The 24,328-nt window shown below is 37.5% G+C and overlaps 1 protein-coding gene across 3 annotated transcripts in view; it reads left to right on the top strand.

Moving 5' to 3' along the window:
• The window catches only part of LOC117394828 (guanine nucleotide-binding protein G(olf) subunit alpha), a 153,299-nt gene that overhangs the window by 122,850 nt on the left and 6,121 nt on the right, over nt 1-24,328 (top strand). For 2 of the 3 annotated variants that reach the window (XM_033993451.3, XM_033993452.3), the window contains exons 6-9: nt 22,394-22,448; nt 22,851-22,924; nt 23,416-23,474; nt 23,875-23,995. In XM_033993451.3, the coding sequence (XP_033849342.3) occupies nt 22,394-22,448; nt 22,851-22,924; nt 23,416-23,474; nt 23,875-23,995 (309 nt within the window). Of the gene's footprint in view, nt 1-8,769; nt 8,875-22,393; nt 22,449-22,850; nt 22,925-23,415; nt 23,475-23,874; nt 23,996-24,328 lie in introns of those variants that run through there. The other variant, XM_059015653.1, reaches the window with a different exon arrangement.

Raw genomic sequence — 24,328 nt, forward strand, 5'->3', positions numbered from 1 at the left:
CTTCCGGAGCCCAGAGGGGAGGAGCCGCCGCTTCCGGAGCCCAGAGAGGAGGAGCCGCCGCTTCCGGAGCCCAGAGGGGAGGAGCCGCCGCTTCCGGAGCCCAGAGGGGAGGAGCCGCCGCTTCCGGAGCCCAGAGGGGAGGAGCCCAGAGGGGAGGAGGTGAAAAGCATACCTCCACCACAGCCCCGACCACCACCCCTACAGTCCAGTTCGGCGCCGCTGCGTCCAGTCCCTCACCCCTTGCTCCTGGACACCCTGCCGGTCTTCCTGGACCTCCCTGTGCTGGACCTGGAGCCCAGGAGTCTGCAGCACTGGCCACAGCTCTGCCCCTGGTTACCTGCTCCGCTCTCCCCGAGCACCCAGACGTCGCTGGGCTGCTGCCAGACGTCGCTGATGCTCCCCCTGTTAGCTGCTTCGCTCCCCCTGGGTGATCGGACATCACTGCGCCAGTTCCCAGGGGAAGACCTGTGTCCACTGCGGCATCCTCCAGTGCCCCGGCCTACGCTTCGGTTGGCCCTGTTAGCCCGGTGGGGTCCCGTGTCGCCGGTTTGCGGTCCCTTCCTGGCAGCGCCGGAAGGACCGACCCATCCTCAAGCCCGCCCGTGGAAGAGGGCGGCAATGGACATTGCTGGACTTGAGGCTGGGTGGTCTTTTAAGGGTGGAGGGAGGTGGCCGTGGCATGGCCGGTGTCTTGAAAAGACATGGGGGGGGATGTGCGAGACAGCAGGGAGGGGGTTAAAACCTCTCTGCAGTAAAAACATGTGCGGAATGTTTTCTGTTAATTGTTTTATTGTTAATTATCACCTGCACCTGGCTATGATTGTAAATTAGAGCCAGGTGCAGGGTTTATAAGGAGAGCAGTCAGTCTGCTCTAGGCTGCTGAGTAGAAGGAGGCAGGAGAGGTGCTCTGTCTCCGAGTAGCCAGAGAAGAAGTAAGTGCGGTGTGACACCAGTGTGTTTTTGTAAGGACGGGAAAACAGCTTAGCTGTCCCATGTTAGGAAGGGTGTTCCTGGAAGTTGAGTTAGTGCTCCAAGAGGAGCTAGGTGTTTATTTTGCTTTTGTATTTTGTGTGTTTTTGTTTACTTTTGTGTTTATTAAAAATAGCGCACTAGCGCTTAAAACTCCATTTCATTGTTCTGGGTCGTATTTTTAAAGGGGCACGAACCCGAGTGAGTTGTGCTTTGTCACAATATATATATATATATATATATATATATAAACAATAATAACGGTCTGGTTCTCTCTTTCCTTTTTTTCAATGAATAGATTTTAATTAATAGAGAATAAAAACAAACCAAGCTAACAACTATCTAGCCTAAACTGAAATGTATGTATTTATTTATTTTTTGCAATCTCCACAAACTGCGGGTTGTGTAGGGTGCGTTTATTGTTTTTTTATTATTATTTTTATCAATGTCGGCCTTCTGGAGTCATCTAAATGCCTTTCCACTTTTTATTTCATTTTACTGTTTAAATGCGAAATCGTAACAAAACATAGAATAATTGTGCATATACACAGAGCAAAAAAAGTGAAGGGGCAAAATACATAGTTGTCCCCCCATGTTCACTTTTTAACTAGAAACAAAGATTGTCCTGAAATACTTCAAAATAATTAAGAGGAGTGTAACCAGTCTTAAGTGATTTCCATGCAACACTGTGATTTGCGAGCAAATTACTGTTTGAATTTAACTCGTGGTGGTGAACTTGCGGGATTATCTATGACACCTCCCCCAAATTTGAGGGAAAAGCACTTGCAAGAGAACAACTCATCTATTTTGAATCTCACTGAAAAGCGCAACTTTTTTCGCAAAAAGGACTTGCGGAAAAAATCTCTACAACTCCCCTTGCGACACACGCAAGGCGTTTGAATATTTGGTCCTATATTTCTGTAGCTCTGTGTTTGTTTGTCGGTGTGGGGATGGGAGTGCAAATGTGCTCCGGACCTTGACCTTGCTGTAACCAAGAATTTCGGACCTTCACATATACTACGTTTCCATGAACCACATAACCCGGGTACGTGCCGGATTTTCTAACAAGACTGGTATAAACAATTTTGGCTGCTACTTAATTAAACCTTTGTTAAAAAAAAGGACATGAAAAATGCTTAACATTAAAAAGAACAGTCCTACTACAGTAGCAAGCGCAGTTTACAGTGCCTCTGATCGCATCAGATCAATTCTAGATTTTTTAAATCCATTGATGGAAATGTCCGGTCTACTTAATGTTTTTAAGCAAACTGGCTTCATCCCTGACACTCTCATATCCACTTTGACATCTGACACATTATTTCCCTTGTCCCGCACTTCTTTAACCTGATCTGCATACCAGTCTGCCAGAGGTATATGTACTGCATGAAACAAATGCGAAAGAGTATCTAGATGGATTTATCTTTTAATTTATTGACAATTCAACTGTAATACCCGTCTGTATCGAATGCATGTCTTGACCTTTAACTCGCAAGTATTTCCTGCCCAACTCACGTGATAACTCGGAAAACCATGGAAACGCCTCCTTTTTCTGGGAGAATTCAGATTAATTCGAGCGCACTCGAGTTGGCTGTCCATGGAAACAAGGTATTAAAATAGAGTGCCCCTGCCCTATAGAATTAACCAGCTGATGAATAATGTTACGTTGACATATTGAATTACAGACCACTTTGTAGTTTTTTGAAAAATGTGACATTTCGAAATAAAAGGTATCACATCTCCTTCTCTTTGTCTATCGTCTCTGAACTGATACGGCTATCATTTCATCTATCCACGAAATCTAACATGAAATACTGTACTGCTATTATGACTTCTGTTTGCGATATTATTTAGCAGTTTTACTGATTACATAATGTTAAATTATGTAATGTTAAATAAAATATATATATATATATATATTTTTTTTTTTTATGTGTTAGCGATAATAGCATCATTTCATCCAGTTTTACTTGGATTAAATGTCCATATGCAGAGTTAATAACAGCAATGTGAATGATATTGAAAATGCAATGAAAATATGTGGAGTTACAAATTCCAGGAAGTATTTATTGGTGTTGTGGTTACACTTGTTGTATTTCAGTTTATAACTTTAATTATTCTTGAACTGCAACCTTGTGTTACAGTGCAACACGTTTAAGTCACTTTGGATAAATGTGTCTGCTAAATAAATAAATAAATAAATAAATAAATACAAATTGTTACACTTTCTAAGCAAGTTACAAGCTTACCAGTGCCATTAATCAATGAAACAAACAATGAAGCTGCAGCATTCTGACTTTTGGAATGGCACTACCTCCCTTGCTCAAAAAATCTCGAACTGCCGGTTGATCCACTTTGTACAGAGGAATGTCAGCTTTTATACACATTTTGACAAAATCTGAAACAGTTTCACGCTGTTCTTTGGCAGTTGTAAGATGCTGAAATGATCCAAACACAGTGGTCTTTTTCAGTGTTTTTCGATGGCCCTGCTGTTTCGGCCTCATCTTGTTTACGTTTCCTTGCATTCAATTTATGTTTAGCTCTTCCCATGTGTTCCACAATGGTCTGCCTACGAGTGTAACGGCACATTACCATCAACGTAAAAAATTCATCCTTTCCAAACTCGTTGATCCGATCTTTAGGGGTGATTTGTTATTGTTTTCGGTATCTTTGAACAGCTCTGGATACTGACTGAAGTAAACTGAAGCCTCATTTCAACACTGAACCTGATTACCCGAAGCAGTTTTATTAGGCAGGTATGTTTTACGTAAATTTAAAGCAAAGTTTCCTGTCTTAATGTTTATGTATGGTACATCTATTGATTTGGTTATTATCAAACAAACAAAAAAAGCCTTGCATGTGTTTTTTGCCCCTCCCCAAGTGTAAAACAAACAAATCTCTGACAGCATAGAAAATCTGCGTTTTGCGGTGTTATCATACAAAAGCTGCGTTTTTCAGTGTTCCGCAGCAAACGGATTCCTAAGATCCCTGCTGATCACTGATTATTTGAGGCACAGCTTTTTATTTGATGGAAAAATGGGAAATCTGGTGGTTCTTTTTTCTTCTTCTTTGTTTTCCACAGGGTTGTGCAAGGTTTCTTTCTATACAAAGTGCATTTCATGTCTTTTTGTCAGTAAGGCAGTTCAGGGAAGAGCAAGCGAAGGTGGGGAATGATTGATACTACCAAATAGTTCAGCCACAGATAGTGGATAAGCGTGTTCAACACCATGGCCACCCAGAGTAAACATGAGGTTTGCAAAACTGTGGGTAACAATGGTTACACCTGCTTTAAAAGTAAATTATCAAAACATATATTTTTCTTGCATACTGTCTTTTGACCCAAAGAGAGAGTGCAATTGGCTGATGGAAAGGTACATTTTGTTTTATGACCATAACATTTACAGTAGATGACAATTCTGATATGTATTCATATTTGTTTGTCAAGATACAGAGCCCTGTGCACAGTAAGAATGCCATTGAATACTGGAATTAAAATGTATAGGGATTTTTGTACTTTTTAGTACTTTCACGAATAACAATATTTATAAAACAAGTCCAGTATCAGTTCTTTATTTTAATGAATTACTAGCTGGAAGGGAATGCTTTTTTAAATCTTTTTTTTTAATTTGTATTATTTGTATTTGTACTCAAAATTTCTTTTGAAAAGGGATCTGGGTTTAGATCTTAGAAAATGAATGGAAGCTTCCCCGTATCCGCAAGGCACTGCTTCAGAGACGAGTACTGGGAGGTATGGCCCTACCCAATTTTCAATAATATTACTGGTCACCAATATATGGATTATGTAGGGGCTTCCGAGTGGCACATCCAGTAAAGGCACTCTGCGTGGAGTGAAGGATGCACCAGATAGCCTGGAGATCGCTGGATCGGGTCCAGGCTATTCCACTGCCGGTCGTGGACGGGAGTTCCCAGGGGGCGGCGCACAATTGGCTGAGTGCCACCTGGGGTGGGGAGGGCTTAGATTGGCCCAGTCTGCAAGGTTGCTATTGGCACTATATATTCAAACCCACCGCTCTCCATTCTGATTCCCTAGTGTCCTTGAAAGGCTTGTGGGAACAGGACTTGAACATGGTCTTCTCAGATGCAGATTGGGGCGCTGTCCTGAGGCGGGTCCACTCTTCCTCAGCATGTGCTAGGCATGGACTAATTTAATTTAAAATTTTGCATCGCCTCCATTGGTCTAAAGTTAGGTTGTCCGAAATTAAGCCAGACTTGGACCCAACCTGTGATAGGTGTAAGCAGGCTCCAGCCACTCTCTCTCATATGTTTTGGTCCTGCCTCGAGTTGGCTTCCTACTGGCGCTCTAACTTCCATATCTTGTCCAAATCTTGCAGGGTCCCTTGGAGTGGTGACCTCTGACAGCAATATTTGGGGTGGTTTCTGATGACTCCTCCCTGAACACTGCACAGTCCAACTCTCTGGCTTTTGCTACTCTTTTGGCTAGACGGTTGATCTTCTTGAATTGGAAGGAAGCTGCCCCACCTTTCTTTTGTTCATTGGATTAGGGGGGTCATGCAGTTTCTCAAACTGGAGAAAATAAAATTCACCCTTTGGGGGTCAGTTAACAAATTGTACTCAGTTTGGCAGCCCTTCCTGCCTTTTGTGGAGCACCTAGAAGCACGGTCCCTGGCCTAGTTTAAATTAGCTTCTCATTCGGGTCACCAACCTGCCTGCACTTGCCTGTTCAATTGCACCTTTTTTTCCTCTCCTCTTTTCTCCCTTTTGTCTATTGTGTGTCGATTCTGTCTCACTTCCCTTTCCTGCCCCTTAGTGTAGTACCCAAATTACTGTTTATGTCTTGAAACTTTGGGAAGGTGGAATGGCTGGGTGCAGTGGGAGGGATATGCAGCCTTCTCATTTCCAGCCGTCTGATTTGCCAGATGAGCCGCCTGAAATTATTTCAAAAAGAAAACAAAAAGTTTTTACAGTGCTTGTATGTTCCATTGAATAGTATTCAAAATATTTATTTTCTTCCAGTAAATTAGCGGCAATTTCCACAATTTATTACTTATGTAAGTAGAGTGAAACATTCCTTTTCTGAGAGCATTTCGTTTCCGGACTTATGTTTCCATGGACACCGCGAATTAATTCATGAAACGATATACGCATTGCACTATTAATTAATATGACTGTTGATTATTTTATTTTTATGTGCTTTGTTTTGCTGATTCAGTCTTTATTTAACGCAAACTATCACTATATGAGCTACAAGATCTACCAGTCAGATCTTTTGCTGCATAATCACAAAATGCATATACAGATAAAAAGCACGCCCACAAACATGCACATACAAATACGCATAAACACATACTGTGATTATCTATCTATGTTTAAATAGGCACAGTACTAAAGAGAATTGACAAAGGTTCTTATTTTAGAATATTATTTAAATTCCCTTTTTAAGAAGTTCAAATCAAATGGAAATTTATGTCCAAACCTATGTACAGTACGAATCTCCTCTTCCTCTGTCTCCACTGTCTACTGCGTGTCAAAAAAAGTGAAGCTACGTGAAGTGAATATTAAAAATGAAAGAAAAACATAATACAATTTACTGTAGAAACAAACTGAAAAGTGTAAAATCAACAGTGTTCAAAATCGCAAGCGCATTTTTTAAAATGTATTTATTTATTTATTTATTTATGCACTTGTGCATTCTCGGACTCTAGTTAATGAGAAACGGCGACAAGGGAAAGTATGTATACTCAATCTTGGAAGACTACAAATAAATGTAAGGGCTGGTTGGTTCCATTCATTTTTTTAGAAACTTAAAATTGGTGTAAAATGCAAAGGAAAAAATGGAATACATGAAAAAACAAAACACAGCTTGCACTTACCTTTTCTGTATTCAGATTTACTACCAATTAATACTGCTTTTTATTTGTCTTTAATTTAGAAATTGCTTCACATTTTTCTCTTCTGGCTCACTTGGTATTATGATATCTATATAATGTGATATTGTTTGTTTTTGTGCCTGAAATATAATTTATCTGTTTCATTGGTATCTGAGTTCACCCATTTTTTTCTGTAATAAATTATTGCAAAGCCAAACAGTTACTTAAATATGTGGACTTTATTTACTTTGCACATCACTGCTAATTATGGTTTTAAAATTCTATTATAAATAAATTATTTTGTATTATTTTTCATACTTGCTCTTTAAATCTCAAATCTGGATGCCAAAAATATACACTCATTTTGAATTGTGTCCCTATTAAGGCACATATTTAGGCCCAGGACCCCTGCAAAACCCTGAAATTCATTTTCAGTGGGGGGCGTTGCCCCCTGCACCCGCGCTGGGGGAGGACCCCCTGTACCCCACTTCTTCCACGCCAGGGGAGAATGAAAAGACTGGATATGGGTGAGCGGGAGGGATATGGGTGAGCAGGAGGGATATGGGTGAGCAGGAGGGATATGGGTGGGTGGGAGGGGGGGTTAATGGAAAGGGAGAGACATTGTGTTTGTTAACTATTGTAACTTGAAAATCTATAAATAAAACTTAAATACAATATTCACCGTTCCACACTGGCAGCCCTATAAAATACTTCAAACAAGCTATCTCCCCTCCATTGGTTTCCGGTTAACTGTCTGGATGGTCGGTTACTACTGGAAGTGTAGCCTACAACATACCAAGGAACCTGTTTTTCCAAGTTTTTCCACAATTTTTTTTTATTTTTTTTCCAGGTTGGTAAATTATATGATTAAAAACTTTAAAGGTATAGTGTCCAATACTGTTGTTTTAAAATAGTACACATAATATATATATATATATATTTAAAAACATTAAAAGTCGTGTTCTGGATTGTTTCCAGAAATGTTCGTCCCATCTGTTCAACCTAATGAGTGCTTGGATGTACAGTTTAGTCCTCCGTCACATTTCTCACTTCTTTTAAAAGGCCTGTGAAATTGACACTCAAAGAGGTGATTAAAATGGTCAAATTTGTTTTATTTGTGTACATCAGTTGGGAGTGACCTTATTTTGACAGACAAGTTAAAACAGACAAGTAAGGCTTACTGTAAGAAAGAGGGACATGACTTCTGTGTGAAATGTTTCCATTTCGTGACTTGCATGTTTCAGACTGCTTTCAGCATTGTACAACGACTAGGCCGTAAATCAATCAGGTTTGCTGTGCTGGCTTCATGTAAGTTAAACATTTTTAAAAGGATTTTAAAGCAAAAAATGTGTCCTAATATTGAAGTGAAATTTGGCACATTGTTATAGTTTGTTCACCACTTAACCACTTGGTTTCAAAGCAGCCTTGGGCGAGTCAGATTTAGAGAGAAAATACGTTGCAGGAAAACTAATTCCAGTTTTGTACACTTTACTTTCTGTTGTGTTTGGCCATGCCCAATTACACAAGACCCCACTGTGATATTACCCGCCAGTGTAAAGTTCACAGCAATTTTGTAGGCCCCTACTATTGCCTATTTAAAATAATCTTATCTATCAATATTAGTAATTAAAGCGTGTGGTTGGTATCTTCTGTGTACTCCTTATCGTTGTTGAAATTGTTTTATTTATTTTTTGGTGTCATTTCAAACAGTTAGGGCTGTGGAGTACACAAGAGCAGAGGGAGAGGGGAAAAAAGCAAGCCACTATGGAAAAGATTTAATGTTAACACAAACCTCAGACCTGGCAGCTTTAGGTTTGTATAGGTGAGGGATTGGTTAAGCCTAGCAGTTCATGTGTGCATGGTGACAGTTGATAGCCAGTAAAAAGAGCCAGTATGGAGAGATTGGACAAAGACTAGCTATTACCACTCCTTTTGTACAGTTGTAGAGGAAGAGGGCCTTCACTGGGGGTTACTGAGAACGACACCTGTCGCTGCACCAACAGTAGTGCGCTAGTGGTGGGAAAGAAGAAAAGAGGGACATCTGAACATAAACAAAAAGGTGACGTAAAGATTTCGGAAGAACACCATGTAAATGCCATATGATGATGTTGTCTTCCTCTATTGCTTCTGTAAGCTGTAATATGTCACAATCCTGCTTATTACAGCTTTAACACTTGCATTGTTATAGCATCCTGTTTGATTGTATAATGTCTTATTATATTTAGAGAACATAATACTGATAAACAAAATCTTACAGAGAATCCCCTTCCTGATTACATACAGACAGCAGTGTCCCTTATGGGGCCTGCCTGAGCAAGATAACAAGATTGAACATACCAGAATCAACAAGATGCAAATTCTAAATATCAGCAGAATAAAAGTGTTATCGATCAGGTTTCATTCTTTGGTAGTTGGCCAGCAAATGGTACGGCCCTGATTTTTAAAAAGGTGAACTATCAACAGAAAGATGTTCTCTGTGAAATAACATAATCGTATTGAGCATTACATATGTTTATATAAACATATTAAAATAAAATAAAATGTACGCACAGCAATATGGTACAGCTCAACAAGTGTTGCTTTAACTTTCATAAGGGGACGGTGGAGACACACCAAAAACACAAAGCTACAGGTAAAAATGCATTCATCAGATCTGCTCTGCTTTTCAGAGTGGAGGAGGCATAGAATCCAGGACTTGTACTGTAGACTCAACTAACTACAGCTACAGAGATTTGGTTACCATTCCAAACAAACAGAGCACCAGGCGACATTAGCCATTCTGAAGAAACATTATTAGTAGTATTTGTTTATTTAGCAGACACCTTTATCCAAGACGACTTACAGAGACTAGGGTGTGTGAACTATGCATCAGCTGCAGAGTCACTTACAACTACGTCGCAAGGAGCACAAGGAGTTTAATTGACTTGCTCAGGGTCACCCAGTGAATCACTGGCTGAGCTGGGATTTGAACCGGAGACCTCCTGGTTACAAGCCCTTTTCTTTAACCAATGGACCACACAGCCTCCTAATTTGCTTTGATCTGAGCCTTTTCCAAAGATTACAATTTCATAAAAGGAAAGCATGTTGTTTGGTTGTTTAAAACTGCTTATTTATTACACATAGTTAGTTTGTTAATCTCTGTGTTGGATTTCATCTAAAAACATGATTGCATGAACTAAATATCCACATATCTCAACAGAACTTTGGCACTGTCATTGTGCTACAGAATTCTAGGGGCAGCAGTGTGGAGTAGTGGTTAGGGCTCTGGACTTTTGACCAGAGGATCGTGGGTTCAATCCCAGGTAAGGGACACTGCTGCTGTACCCTTGAGCAAGGTACTTTACCTAGATTGCTTCAGAAAAAACCCAGCTGTATAAATGAGTAATTGTATGTAAAAATAATGTGTAAAAAAGAATGTAATTGTACGTCAAAATAATGTGATATCTTGTAATAATTGTAAGTCGCCCCAGATAAGGGTGTCTGCTAAGAAATAAATAATAAAAATATAATTTGTTGGCTTTAGAGCGCTTCAAATATATATTTTTTTAAATAGATCTACAGTATGTGTGTGTGTTATATATTTGCTAAACTATATAATAGTAATTACAATAGTAGTAGTCACATTTTTTTATTGTGCAAACTTACAAATGTCTTCACATATGGCATTGCAAAAAAAAAAAAAAAAAATGTGTTTGAATCATAATTACTGCATCCAGGGAAATTAACACATTACTTCTTATTGTTCTGGTTTGTGTAGTTAAAATAATTGCCAATCATTATATAATATCCAAGAGTTTATATGTCTTTGGGCCGATGCAGATTTAAGCTATAGCAGTGCTGGATTGGTTTGTGTGCTTGCGCTGAGGGTGCTCCTGCCGCTGTATGTCGCTTACCCCCTCAACAGGGTCTCCCCCCTAAGAGCTTATGTAAACTAGCTGTGGAGCCAAGGCAAGCTGGAGCTATTTTTAGCAGCAACACTGCAGAGCAGAAACTGGCAAACTGGCTGCGGGTCACGTGTGTCAGGCTGAATCAAAGGGAGTATCCCAGCAATGTGCTGTAAACAAAGGAAGGTCAGCATTAGAAGGTGGGCCCAAGGTGCTGCAAACATTCCCAATCGTTAGCACGCTCTTGCAGGCCATGCACATTAAGTGGATGCAGGATGTAACTAATATAATTAATTGCAATTAAAAGAAGCAAGATACTGTACAATACTTGGGACTTGGCAACATTAAGAAAAAAGTTAAGACCATGCATTTATTTTGCAGTCGTTCAAAGGTATTGATATGTCCCACCCCCTTTTTTATTTTTGGTCATTTTGATTTTATAAATAGTGTAGTTTTACGTTAAGTTTTGCGCCAGTAAAAATGGCCTGCAGTTTCAATAGACCGCTGTCTTAATCTGTATCACATATGTGCTGCACACAAAAATATTCCTCGCGGTTAAAAACTGTTGCAGGTAGGATAGCAATGAAATCCAATGGACAGCTGATCTATAATCAGTTCGTCTTACAACCCAGCAACCACTTGTATTCAGATTGTAACTTTCTTTTGGGAGTTTCGTAATTAATTAAATGGTTACAAATATTTACATCACAAAATTACACTGCACAATATGAACATTTGAATGCTCGGTAATATTTTTGTACAGCATTATGCAAGATCAGTTAGAAGCTATATTGTATTGTGCTAATAAATACCACTGTTTAAAGCAATTATAAAAGTACAACTCTTGGTCAAACCTGCAAAAAGAGGGCTTAGACCCCGTTCACACTACTAGGCTGGCCCAGGGCTGCCGCATGTTTAGGTCTGCAACCCCATTCACATTTTCAGTTTAAGGCACCATATTTTATGTGTGTGTAAAAGCAAGCAGCTAAAATAAATGATCGGCATTTTAATGTAAAGACACACACTTCTGTAGGTAGCTATGCATATCGTTGCCTGCAAAATACAGTGGTGGCTGAATATGCCAAATTGCCACATTATTGATCATTATTGAGATCCACAATCCTGCAGTTTTTATATTTATCGCTTACCGCAGTTACTAAATAACAAGAAAGGGTAATTGTGACAAATTACACTACAGCTCATATATTGTGTGAAAGAAACAACCTGAATGTTAATTTTTTTTTCCTTTAATATTTTTATAATTAAAGTTGTATGATGTTGAAATAATTACCATTCAATACTGATCCACTGCTGTCCTGGCTAGCAGAGCATTCACCTTTCTATTTACCTTTCACGCGTGTGAGAGTATGGGAGTGTCTACTGAGCTATTCAACCACAATGGTCATGTGATACGAAAAGGTGGTCCTGCAATTTCAGGCCTTTTCTTTTTTGGAGCGTTGACATATGAGAAAAGTCACAAGTGCGAATGGGGTACTTACGGTGTGGTTTTCAGTGTTGCATAGAAGCTGGCTTGTAATTTGCATTGTGGTTAATGTCATTATCAAATGCTTGTTCGGATAAGCAGACAGACTGTATTGCAACCATATGTGCACTGTTCTGCATAGCAAAAATGTATTGTGCTCTGTAACACTGCTTTCAGTACTGTACATCTGTGTTGTACGTTTTAACTATGGGAATGAGGGTGGGGTCAAAGATGACAATACCAAGATTAAATGATAATCTTTCATTAAATGAAATCTGTAGTCTTAACCACTAATAGTTGGCAAAAATATTTATAGCTAATTAATGTTTGAGTTGTACCACAATGCACCTTTGCACTGTACAACTGGTATAGATTAATTTGTACAGCACCTATGAAAGAGGTCTGTTTAAAAAAAATATATATATATATATATATATATATATATATATATATATATATATATATATATATATATATATATATATATGACAAACTTTTCAGTAATTTTACTAACAGAAATATGTTAAACATTGGGCTTCCGGTATGGATGACACAATATTTGATGCGCAGCACAGTAGTGCTGAAGTGACTGTTTCTGCTCTGCATTGTTGCTGTGTCGCTGCGTTTCAGAAGCCAAGAAAAGATGCGGATGCAATACTGAAGCAGTGTCTTTATGCTGCTACTGAGGAGTGAGAAGGGAGCTCTGAAGGCAAGGGTATATGTATTGTAACATATGTCTGTAAGCAGAAGGTTCCTAGCATGGCAACGCAGGGGAGGGGTGGTATTGACTGACTGTAGACTGTAGAGGTTGCCATGGGAACTGAACTGCAGCTGCAATCAACCAGGGTCAACCGAAAGGGGCCTGTGCAGAGAAGAGAGAGAGAGCACAAGCAGTGTGTGAGCGCAGCATGGAGAACTATGCCACCTGGAGTCTTATCAGAGAAATACAACTTACGGTAGCTGCTGAACTGAAACGGCTCAGTGTAGTGTGTAAATCAAAAAAGTTTTCTGCACAGTGGCGAGGCCAGGGGTCTGAAACTGTAACTCAATCTTATCCTAAACAACAACCCTTGGCATTTGATCCTGTGCCTCATCCAACCACCAAATATTCAAAATGTTTTTTTTTTTTTTTTTCATGACACCAAGCCTCAAAAGAACCTCATAACAATGATGTAGTGTACACATTCTTTTTCCCATTTCATAATTTCAGTTAGTTGTATCAAACAGCTTTAGAGTATTGTAATGAATTGTGTAATTGCTTAAAAAGATAGAAATTATATTATGTACAATGTACAAACCCACCCAAAACTTCAAACTATCATAAAATCTGAATAAAGCAAGAAACTAGTACGCATTTTCTGTGTCTCAGATATGTGTCGCTGTTCAGCTTTACTGTTCCTTGCTTGCGGTAATGATATGTATTCTTCTCTACTTTTAATACACATTTTACCTACTGCAGAAAAACTGATAAATATATATTTTTTTTTAACTGTAACTTTATCTGCTACCCACCTTTTGTACAGTGTTCTCATACAAGCAATGTTGGACCACCGAAAATGTATATATGTAAATAGTCTTAACTATCTGGTGTGACCTCTTTAACTTGTTTCTTGGGATTTGCATTGTTCCTTTGGGATATTGTGTTTAAACTGAATTCAGGAATAGGGCACTCTGTACTGTGGACCGTATTGTGACACAGCACCTTTGTACAGTACAGGTGTATCTTGTGTTGTACATTGATCACATGATCTATACAACATTGAAACTTTGGAACGCTGATACACACTGTACTGTGAAATGTTGGTGTTTCTTCATTAACTAGGAAGAACCTGAACTGGAAAATCCTCTTCCTCTTTTTCAAACCCACTAGGACATTGTGGTTAAATAAGATAAAGGTGATATCACCTGACTACGTTTAAATGCCTGTCTTTTCTGAACTTGCAACCAGGGATGGTGTTTATTTGTAGCCTGTGTCTGAACAGTTTAAACCTTTCAAGTGTATGCACGCCTAACTGGCAGCAAACACAAAGCAGACAGGCTTTTGAGATCCATAGGGTACTCTACATTACAACAAAAACCATTGTAATACAGGAAGAATATATTTTATGCTGTCATTTTTTTTTAAATGATGTATCGTAATACAATGAAATTAAGTGTGACTTTTAAAATGCTATTTTCTTAGGGTAAAATTCAAACCCTGAACAGTGTACGTACAAAATGAGACTGGTTAATGTCAGTTTTGAACTATTTATTCCTTAATCTGAGATAGACCAGGTACGTGTGTTTATACAATTTTGGTTTGTATAATCAGGTTTTTAGGAGAATGTTCATTTTTGTGGTTATATTTAGAAAGCTCACTGTAGCTGTATATATATATATATATCATTTTTACGTTCATTTCCAAATCTGTTTAATGTAGCTGTCAGAGAGTAAAACTACATATAACCTTTCTCGTTTAAACTCCCCCTGCCTTGATTTATTACAAAGGATAAAATAGATTGTTTGCACTAATTTTGTGATAAGTTCCTGAATTAATTTAATCCTTTACATATGACTTCTGGCTCCTAGACATCTACTGTAGATAATATTTGTTCCAATTGTTTTTGAAACTCAAGATATAAGATCTATGTTTCTGACTCTTACTAGTGCAGTGTTTCTTTGAATTACCCCTTGATAGCTGTGTAGTATTGTTGGTTTACTGGCAGTTGCATTAACGGTATGCACTGTACATTATATTAAAATAAGAACAATTGAAGTTCTTTGTTACACTTATGTTCTTTGTGTATAGTACAGTATATGGATGTAGTGCGGCCGAGAGCTGACCTCTTAATATGTGCGTAACATATGATAGGAAAGGGGTACTCAACTAGATGAAACAAGCCAGAAAGGAAAATCTCTGCTGGCTTTACTATGGAGACTTACTGGTTTTTAATGCCATACGACATTGTATACATGCAAGCACAGATTTCATATATTGTGCTCTATTTAATATATATAATATATATATGCCAGCATAATTGCACAGGGAAAATCAATACCTCACAACTTTTGCCTGTCATTGGACTATCATTCCAGTACCTAGTATTTGTAGTGCTTAAGTATTTGAATATGTTTTAATTTTAAATTGATTTATTTAACTGAAATTATTTACTATAGATGCAATTTAGAGAACTGTGATTCCTTGCAGCCTACAGTACCTATACCTGCAGACGACTGGTGTGACTGCAAGATGAACACACACAATATAACACATCAATGCTTATTTTAAAGGTTATTTTAATGGTGGAATTACTTTATAATTTGTATGGCTTAAATAGTCCTAAATGAATAAGAACTTGTTCAGCGTGTATTGGAAGTTGTTGGTCCCTGTTTGTTGGAAGTTTAGTATTGTACAGTACAGCGCTTTGTTATGGGCGATCCAGTGCTTTATTAGCAATTTTTATTGTATTTCAAAAGATTACCTGTTTGGACATTTTTGTGAGATGTACAGACAAATCACCAGATGCAGTTTAGTTTGTTCTTAATTTGTTTTTAGTTTCAGTTTTAGGCTGAGGAGAATGTTTTGGTTTCACACAGGAAACAAACTTGTGCATGGAAGGAAATTAGTGGAGATTTAGTAATACAATACAGTACACCCTCGCTATAACGCCCTTGATTACACTGTGTAACAAATGTTTTATTTTTTTTGGTTCCTGGGTAGTAAGATTTATTTCCTAATTGCTTATGCCTCAAAAGTATAGAAAATGGCTATTATTCCCCACAAACTTTGCTTTTGTGACCAGGAGTGATATTTTGAAATTTACCTATTTCCAATGAGAAAACAGGCGAATTTGTGTCTTTTCGTTCACATAAAGTCAGAAAAAAACAACATATGAATCCAAATTAACACGTATTTATACTAAAGTAAGACAAAAATGACTACAAAATATTTAGAAGTGAGTAGTTTTTCGAGATTTACGATTATACTGTAAATCACTTTCACGAATCAGCCCCCAAATGTAGTCTAAAGGCAGAATAATGCAAACATGAAACGAACAGGTACATGTCATTCTACTTTTATTCACAATATCACCTCATTAATTTACTAACAGTTTATCATTCATTTTGATTGTCCTTTCGCTATAACGAACCCCTCGATATAACGAACAAAAGGATTGGACCTCAACAGGTTTATTATAGCGAAGGTGTACTGTATTGTTGTGGGTTTATTACATCTCTGTTTAAAGTACCAAAATGAGTAACTTTATTAAAGGGATAATAATCATTTAACAAATATGCTCTTGACAGCTTAGCTTAACAGCTTTCTTGCAGATCCCCTTTCTGTTGATTTTTAGTTTTTAAGATTATATTTAAAGAGACACACTCATTACTATCCAAACTTTCTAACAGTATATCATATTTTTTTCTCAGAACTACAGTGCTTTCATAAGTCAAGTTAGTATGATAGAAGACGTACACCTGATCACAAAATAGTTAGATAACTGGAAGTTAACTAACAACCTCATAGGTCAATAAGTAACAATGGACACAGTGAAGGTGCAGGGTCTGTTCAAGCTGCAGGATGATACTGTGGTTTGAAATTTTCACTGCTCTAAAATTGTACCAGAGTTTTCTCAATCAAACAAAATCCAGCAATAACTGTTTAAAGTAAAGTGTTTACACTACATGATGCATTTGTTCTTGAGTAACCTGATTGTTCCCTGGATTTACCGACAGAGAACGGTTTTAGAAAATGTGCATAATAAAAGGCTGTGTACCATGCATGCTTTTAACAAGTGTGTTACTTTTATATATTTTCCATTGGGAACTAATACAATTGCGAATAAAAACAGCCCTTTATAGGTCGGTTAAGGGTTAGAAACTAACGCTCACCCAAGGACTAGTTGATGTCTGTGTCTCAGTAGTCCTGTGGGCGAGCACCTAAAAAAAAGTACACAGGCTTGTGTTTAAAAAAATCAGGAAAAGTCCATTTTTTTATGGGGCATAGCAGTGGTGAACAAACATTCGTAATGCTTACAAAACAGTCACTCAGAAATGAAACCTCCCTTTCTTTCCCCTTTGTCATGCCGAATTTTGCATTATGCGAATGCATCAGTGTTTCATTGAACATTGTCTGTATGATTACTTACCGTGGTTACTTACTGTGGTTTAACTGTGAACTTTCGGTATAAATAAAATGTGCTTTTTAGACATAAAAACAGCCATTTTCTCACATTACATTTCATTTTTCAATTGTCTATTTCTTTTTTGAAAAAGCCCAGTTGCTTGAACACAACACCCTTATTTGGTAGGTCAATCTTTAATCAGTGTAAAATATTAAAGTATTTTAAACTATATAGATTTAAGGGATGATTGCTTAACTGTGTTATTACTAATTTACTCTTATTACAAGATTGTATTCAAAGAAATGTAGTGTGAGGAAATGGCTATTCACTTGAGCTATTTTGTGTTTTGATGTTTTTATGCTGTTTTGATGTCTAAAAAGTAGATAATACCAAAAGTTTAGATTGAAAACCATGGCGATGAATACAATTAATAGCGTATTGCATCTTTTGAAGTAAGTCTAAAGTAATTTTACAAAAATGCGGAGTTTTATACTGGGTTGCGACCCCCACCTACCCACCCACCCACCACAAAAGATAATAGTGACAATGATGCGACAGAGAAAAGAGACACCACATTTTTCAAGTAACCTGGCTTTCACAATTTGACTGGCTGCAGTGTCTACTCCTTCAGAAAATAAGATGTACAGCAAGGTTTATGTCCAGTATGACAAAAGCCAGAGTGGCAAATTTGTGACTGAGTTGTCTACCTTTTAAGATATTCGATTTTAAAGCTCATGAAAAATCAAGTAATCATTATAACTGTGTGAACCTGATGAAGGCAAAGACTGCCAAACAAGGCACATCAAAAGCGCCACAATTACTACACACCATAAACACCTCTGAGATTTTAAAGCTAAAAGTGCTTTTTAGAACAACTCACGCCCTGCAAAGCATGTACGTCCATATTCTGATTTTGAATAGATGTGTGACCTGGGTGAATGAGACAAAAGCATTAAATGTGGGGAAAACCTATAGAAATTCTAAAGCGGCACAGGTTCTACAGATCGTTCCATTACTGAGGCAGTGATATGCTACGTGAAAGCTGTCAACGAGGTTGTCCACACAGAATTTATTGGGGTTCGGAATGTGGGGAAGGCATTCCCAATCAGTGTATCTGGGAATGAGCATTAGTGTTTTTATTGTCAAAAAGTGTGTAATATTAAGGGACCCCAACAGCGGTCGTTGATTCTGACTCCGTAACTTCACATAAGGACTAGCAAGTTTACATAAGAACTAGCAAGTTTCAAAAGGTACTAGTTCTTAGGACGTTAGGACTAGTACCACAATTTTGTTAGTTTCTAACCCTGCTAAGGTTCCCTGATTCTTGTCTACTGCTGCTTTTTTCCCATGTTTTGTTTAATAATGGACAAACATTGGCCAGGAATCTCACGAAAGAAGAAAATACAAGATTACACTGCAGACTGTTGATGAATTACTCGGTTTTGCCTCACTTCTGTCTTGTAAGTTTATATAATTGCTAGACAATCTACCCATACTGTAAATATGTACAGAGTAACTTCTCTGTTGTTTTACCTGAAAATAAGTTGTTACAGTGCGTGTGTCAGTTCGCATAGGGGGTAGTATGTGGCTAACCCAGGAAATGCAATTTTATCTCTCACATAACAGCCCTGTTTGAAAATACTTAGCACATATAGTACAGTAAGTAGCTTATTATATCAGTTATTTGCCTTACCAGTTTACCTCTTTCAGCAGAAAGTAAACTATAGTTGTTGTTTTTTTTTGTTTACCTGCATAAGTTAGTTGCAGGGTTACATTTTATTATTTTAATGTTAAACCATGACAACTGGCAAAAACAGATTTGATGCAAATTGTATAGTTATAGCCTTTAAAGAAGGTGTTGGGATAATGCAGTACCTCACTCAGGTTTCTTAAGTAAGTTGGTAGGTAGGAGATATAATTATTTGTTTTTGTGTAACAAACCTATATGGAAATAAACTGTTTTTGCACATTGTTTCCTTGATCGAAATTAGAAATATGAGACGATATACTAGAGGATAATGGAAGTCCTTTTCTTGCTTCCCTTTTGCAAAGGAAATTGACTTAACAGACTCTTTACATCCCTATTCCATTTCTAGAACAGTTTCCCAGCTACAGTAGTCCTACAAGCTTACCTGAATAAAGGATGTCCTTTATTGCCCCTGGATCATCCTAGTTTTGAGATAAATGTCCCAGGATCCTGGGTTTTAATATCAAGCCACATGCAGCACTGCATAAGACTGCCCAAGAGCCTTACCAGCTGCATCAGTATTCAAATGTAGTGTTGATATAACAACATGCATAAAGCTGTGAATGTCTTGTTTTCTGATAGCATATTAGCATGATAAAATACTGCTATAGACACACTGTAGCAATTGTTTGTTGTCAATACTAATATACAATTGTAATTTATGAGATTAATTAGATTTTATACCCATAAAGCAAAATTGTATAGTTTCAGTGTTTCTGTTGGACATTGTACTATATGTAGCTCAGAGGTACCAGCCCACTTTTACCTCAAAATGTAAAAGCATCAGTAACTGATGGTGGATTACTACAACATACTATAGAAGTGTTTTTGTAAACCACCCACTCCCATCCCTGAGGTTATGTGTTCTGTACTGTGTAGTCATTTAAGTTATTTTTTCTTCCAAATCAACTGTGCCTGCAGTATATTTTGTTCATGGCAGTGGCCTCTAGTACAATATGTTGGGGGTGGTGTGGGAGGGGGAGATAGACAGGGACAAAACAAAGTGTTCTGCTTCATATATCCTTGACTGATTTGGTGACAGATCAGCATAAAATATGGTAAACTCTGCAGTATTATAAAGTAAGGCAAATGTGAAGTTGCCAGCCTCTGTTTTTTTTTCTGATTAGCTCAGTGTTAATAAGGCTGATACACTGATCAAGTCGGGGTCAGGCTGCTGCTTCGCTGCAGAACCGTCAGTTCAAATTCTTTTTTATTAATAAAATAAATAGAACAGTGTCATCTAATTTTTAAACAGAATACATTCTCCATGTACACATATCTGACATAACTCAGCCTAGAATAACTATATAGAACTGTTTAATTTAATGGTTTGGCCTGCAGCCACTGGAGCTTCTTTGTATATGATTCACTCATTGAGATCTGGCAAGACTGCTGGGAGGGAGGTAGGGAGGCAGGCAGGGTTTGTAAAACTGGACGCCCGTTGAGCCTGAATCTTTATAGCAATATAAACATTTTGTCCAGTTGGAAGGTAGCTGGGTTTTTTTCTTACATAATTAAAAGCCAAAGTTTGTCAGTAGCAGCTGACTTAATGTGTGAAGTCTTTGTAAGCCTCACATATTTTAATTGCTGGTGCAAGAGCTAGAACACAGCAAGAACTTCAACAGTGTCTGTGCTGCTTTCCTGTCTGCTAAATAAAATGACTGTGCACATGTGCAGCCATGACAATCACTCTTTCACGAAAGGGGAGGGGGTGACATTGCTGTATGGTGATGGCTATCAGACTTATGTTACCGCATATGTAGGTTTACAGAAGTGGAAAATCTAGTGTTTTCTTTAGTTTGTCTGCCCTCTGCTGGCCAATTGTTTGTATGTTTTCTCAAAGCAGTGACTTTCTGTAGATATTTAGGTAATCACTGTAGCCCTATAGGGAATCAATAAAAGGTGCCAGTTCTAAAGCAATAATCCATACTTATTGTCTAGTCTGTTGAAAAGAATATACCGTATATATAGGGACGTGAAATCAATGAAGTTATGTGTTTTAATGTTACACATTATTCCATTGCAGATGTAAAACCGAGGTCCTATTGTAAATGACTCTGTAGCAGCAGTTGTGATGCATAGTACACCTGCTAGTCTCTAAGTCGCTTTGGATAAAAGCGTCTGCTAAATGACTAAAATAATGGCACTCAGCCATCTTAAATAAATAAATAAATATTGTAAAATAACTTTTATTCTTGGTGAAAATTGTATGATGAAAATATGACACACATTTTATCCAAATTTCATGACTATAATAGTATAATGAAAACAAAACGTTAACTGCATAGCAGCACATGAAATGCAAATTTTAATCAAGAACCAAAAATGCTGGCATAATATTTGTTTATAAAATTCATATTAATTCACATTTACCTACCCAGTGACCCTTTTGCAAATAGTACTTTTTAGTATTTTCAGGTCAAGCAAATGCATAGTTTGCTACAATATCGCTGGGAACCTATAATTAAGTATCCCTGTAAATGGAGCTTGTATGAGTTTGCAAACCTACTGCTAATACCTTATAACTGAAACTTCATATTTTTAGTTATGGAAACTCTTCGGGCAAAATCTAAAAAGATTTAGTGACCTAAGAAGGTCAATAAATCGGATCATGTGACTTTGGTTTCTGATAAAGCTGCTATAATGCTTCGAAATATTGACTTCATACTCGGTACACTCGTGCATTCTGTCTAGTTGAATTGTCATGTGGCTTTTGAAGTTACAGCTGTATAGAGACAGTACACTTTGAGTTATTGTCTCAATGTCTGGTACACAGCTGTAATTTTCTTAGTTAAGTTCCATTACCAGTGTTGTCCATTAACAATGATCCCTTTCACTGCCTCATTGCAATAACATCTGGCCATATCAGTGATATAGACCACGTGCTTTCACATTGGGTTTTTATAGGGTGCATAGTTTAATTCTATGATTCTCTCAATTAAGTTCCATTACAGATGGTGTCTGGTGAACATTAACCATTTTAGTGCCACATTCTTTTAACCTCTTGACTATATTAAAGATCAGACCACTCATTTTCAGACAGGCTGTTTACAAGCTGTATAATATGGTTGTCACAATAAAGTTCCTTTACAGGTAGTGTTCAGTAGAAATTAACCATTTCACTGCCACGTTGTTTGTAACCTCTGGACATGATACAGATCTTTTTCACATTTCCATATTTCGTCATGCTTACAAACCATTCAGTCTGCTATGACATACCTCTTAGATTATGCGACCAGGAAAGCTGTGTTTTTGTTCACAAAAACTCCCATTTCTTGTCCCATTTCTAGTTTACAGTTGTACTGTAGTGGTGTTTTTGGTATTTGTATTTATCATATTTTCTTTTCTTCCTTGTGCAGCTTTTTGGATAGAATTGACTCAGTGAGACAGAATGACTACACACCCACAGACCAGGTAAGCTTTGCAATCTAGCTAGTATTTTTAAATTAATTATCATCCATTTTATTTATTTATTTATTTATTTATTTATTTATTTATTATTATTGTTATTGATATTATTATTATTATTATTATTAATATTATACAGATGTTTCGGGGAAAAGTGTATTTTATGCTGCTATTCATGTGTATAATCATGTACAGAAATGTTACATGGGATTCTGTACAAAAGTGTTCAGGCAACGCTTTACTTGGAACCTGGTTGACTGAGATGATAAGGAAAAATCTTCCTTAACGCTAAGTATTGCCTGACTTGTGAAGTACAAATTTACCCCCTTTTTCATTTTGCAAACTGTATATAAAACTGAAATGTTACCAACATTAAACTTGACGTGCATTGTTTCTGATTTGCTTTAGGACCTGCTCCGATGCAGAGTTTTGACATCAGGGATTTTTGAAACACGATTTCAAGTAGACAAAGTAAATTTCCAGTAAGTATATACATGTAGATCTGTTAAATGTTACAGTGGTAGGCCTACTTTTTTTGTTACAGTAAGTGCCCTCGTCTTGAGTCCACAGTGGTCAGTTATCTAGTAGGTGATTCCTGCTGTTCTGGATAGTAATGTTCATTCTTATCATAGGTTATTAATATTATTAGAATATTATGGAGGTAAATACTGTCTACTTGCCAGCCCCCTCATATATGTACATATATCTGGAGAACTTTATTAGAATCTTGGGGTATGTGGAGACATTTGTCCATCTGTGTGTTACATTTTTACATGTGCAAACAGTGTATATAGGTCATCGTGGTGGTCCACTTTTTTATGTTACCTCAAATTTTGAATTGACAATGATGAACTGTGGCGATGGACATGCTTTTTTTTTAAATTACATAACATGACAAAGTGATTCCCTCACTGGTAGCAGCCTGCATCACAATTGCGTTTGTTTGTTTGTTTTTTTACACTTTTTTATACAGCATGTTTGATGTGGGAGGACAGAGAGATGAAAGGAGAAAATGGATCCAGTGCTTTAATGGTGAGTTGTATGCCCTCATTCAGTTGTTTTGCTTGACTACAGCATGGAAAAGTCTTGGGCAACTTATTGCGAAAGTTATTTTTGCACAGTACACTTATTTTTTAATTAAAAAAAAAAAAAAAAATGTCTAGTCCCAAAGTAAAATTGAGGCTTACGGTGGAAATTAGCATCATCCTTCAGTTCTGGCATTCTGTTTCGATTAGTCCTTCCAACAGCAACTTATTGACTTATTGTGTTTTATGCTCAATAGACCCCTCCCCACCTATTAATTTTTCCACGGACAAATAAAAAAATCTGCTAAGGCCATTTCTCTTGGCTGTAAACGTTTAATTGATTTTTGTACTGAAGGTCCAGATTTGGAGGTGAAAAAACGTTTTGTTCTTTTTCTCTTTCATTCCAGATGTCACTGCTATTATCTTTGTTGTAGCCAGTAGTAGCTACAACATGGTGATAAGGGAAGACAACAACACAAACAGGTTACGGGAAGCACTTGACCTCTTCAGGAGTATCTGGAATAACAGGTAAAGGTTATCACAGCAGATACAACTGAACTAGCAGTCAACATGTTCTAAGGGTTAAAAAAAACTGTGGCCCAAACCTGAAAGATATCCCTGGAGTGACCCAATTAAACATAAATAGGAAATGAGTGCACTAAGTGGCCCTGTGACCTACAAGGATAAATACAGTACAAAAAATTACTATTAAGAGCTGGTAAGTACTAGAGTTATATTAGAGAATAAGAAGCTTGGAAGGCCAGCAATAAATACCCTTTATTTTCTTGAACTGATTCACACAAGCTTTGATTCTTGACTGGCTTCTTCAAAATAGAAAATAAACAATACTGTTAACATTTT

Source organism: Acipenser ruthenus, chromosome 3 (assembly GCF_902713425.1).
Source record: "Acipenser ruthenus chromosome 3, fAciRut3.2 maternal haplotype, whole genome shotgun sequence".
Taxonomy (NCBI): domain Eukaryota; kingdom Metazoa; phylum Chordata; class Actinopteri; order Acipenseriformes; family Acipenseridae; genus Acipenser; species Acipenser ruthenus.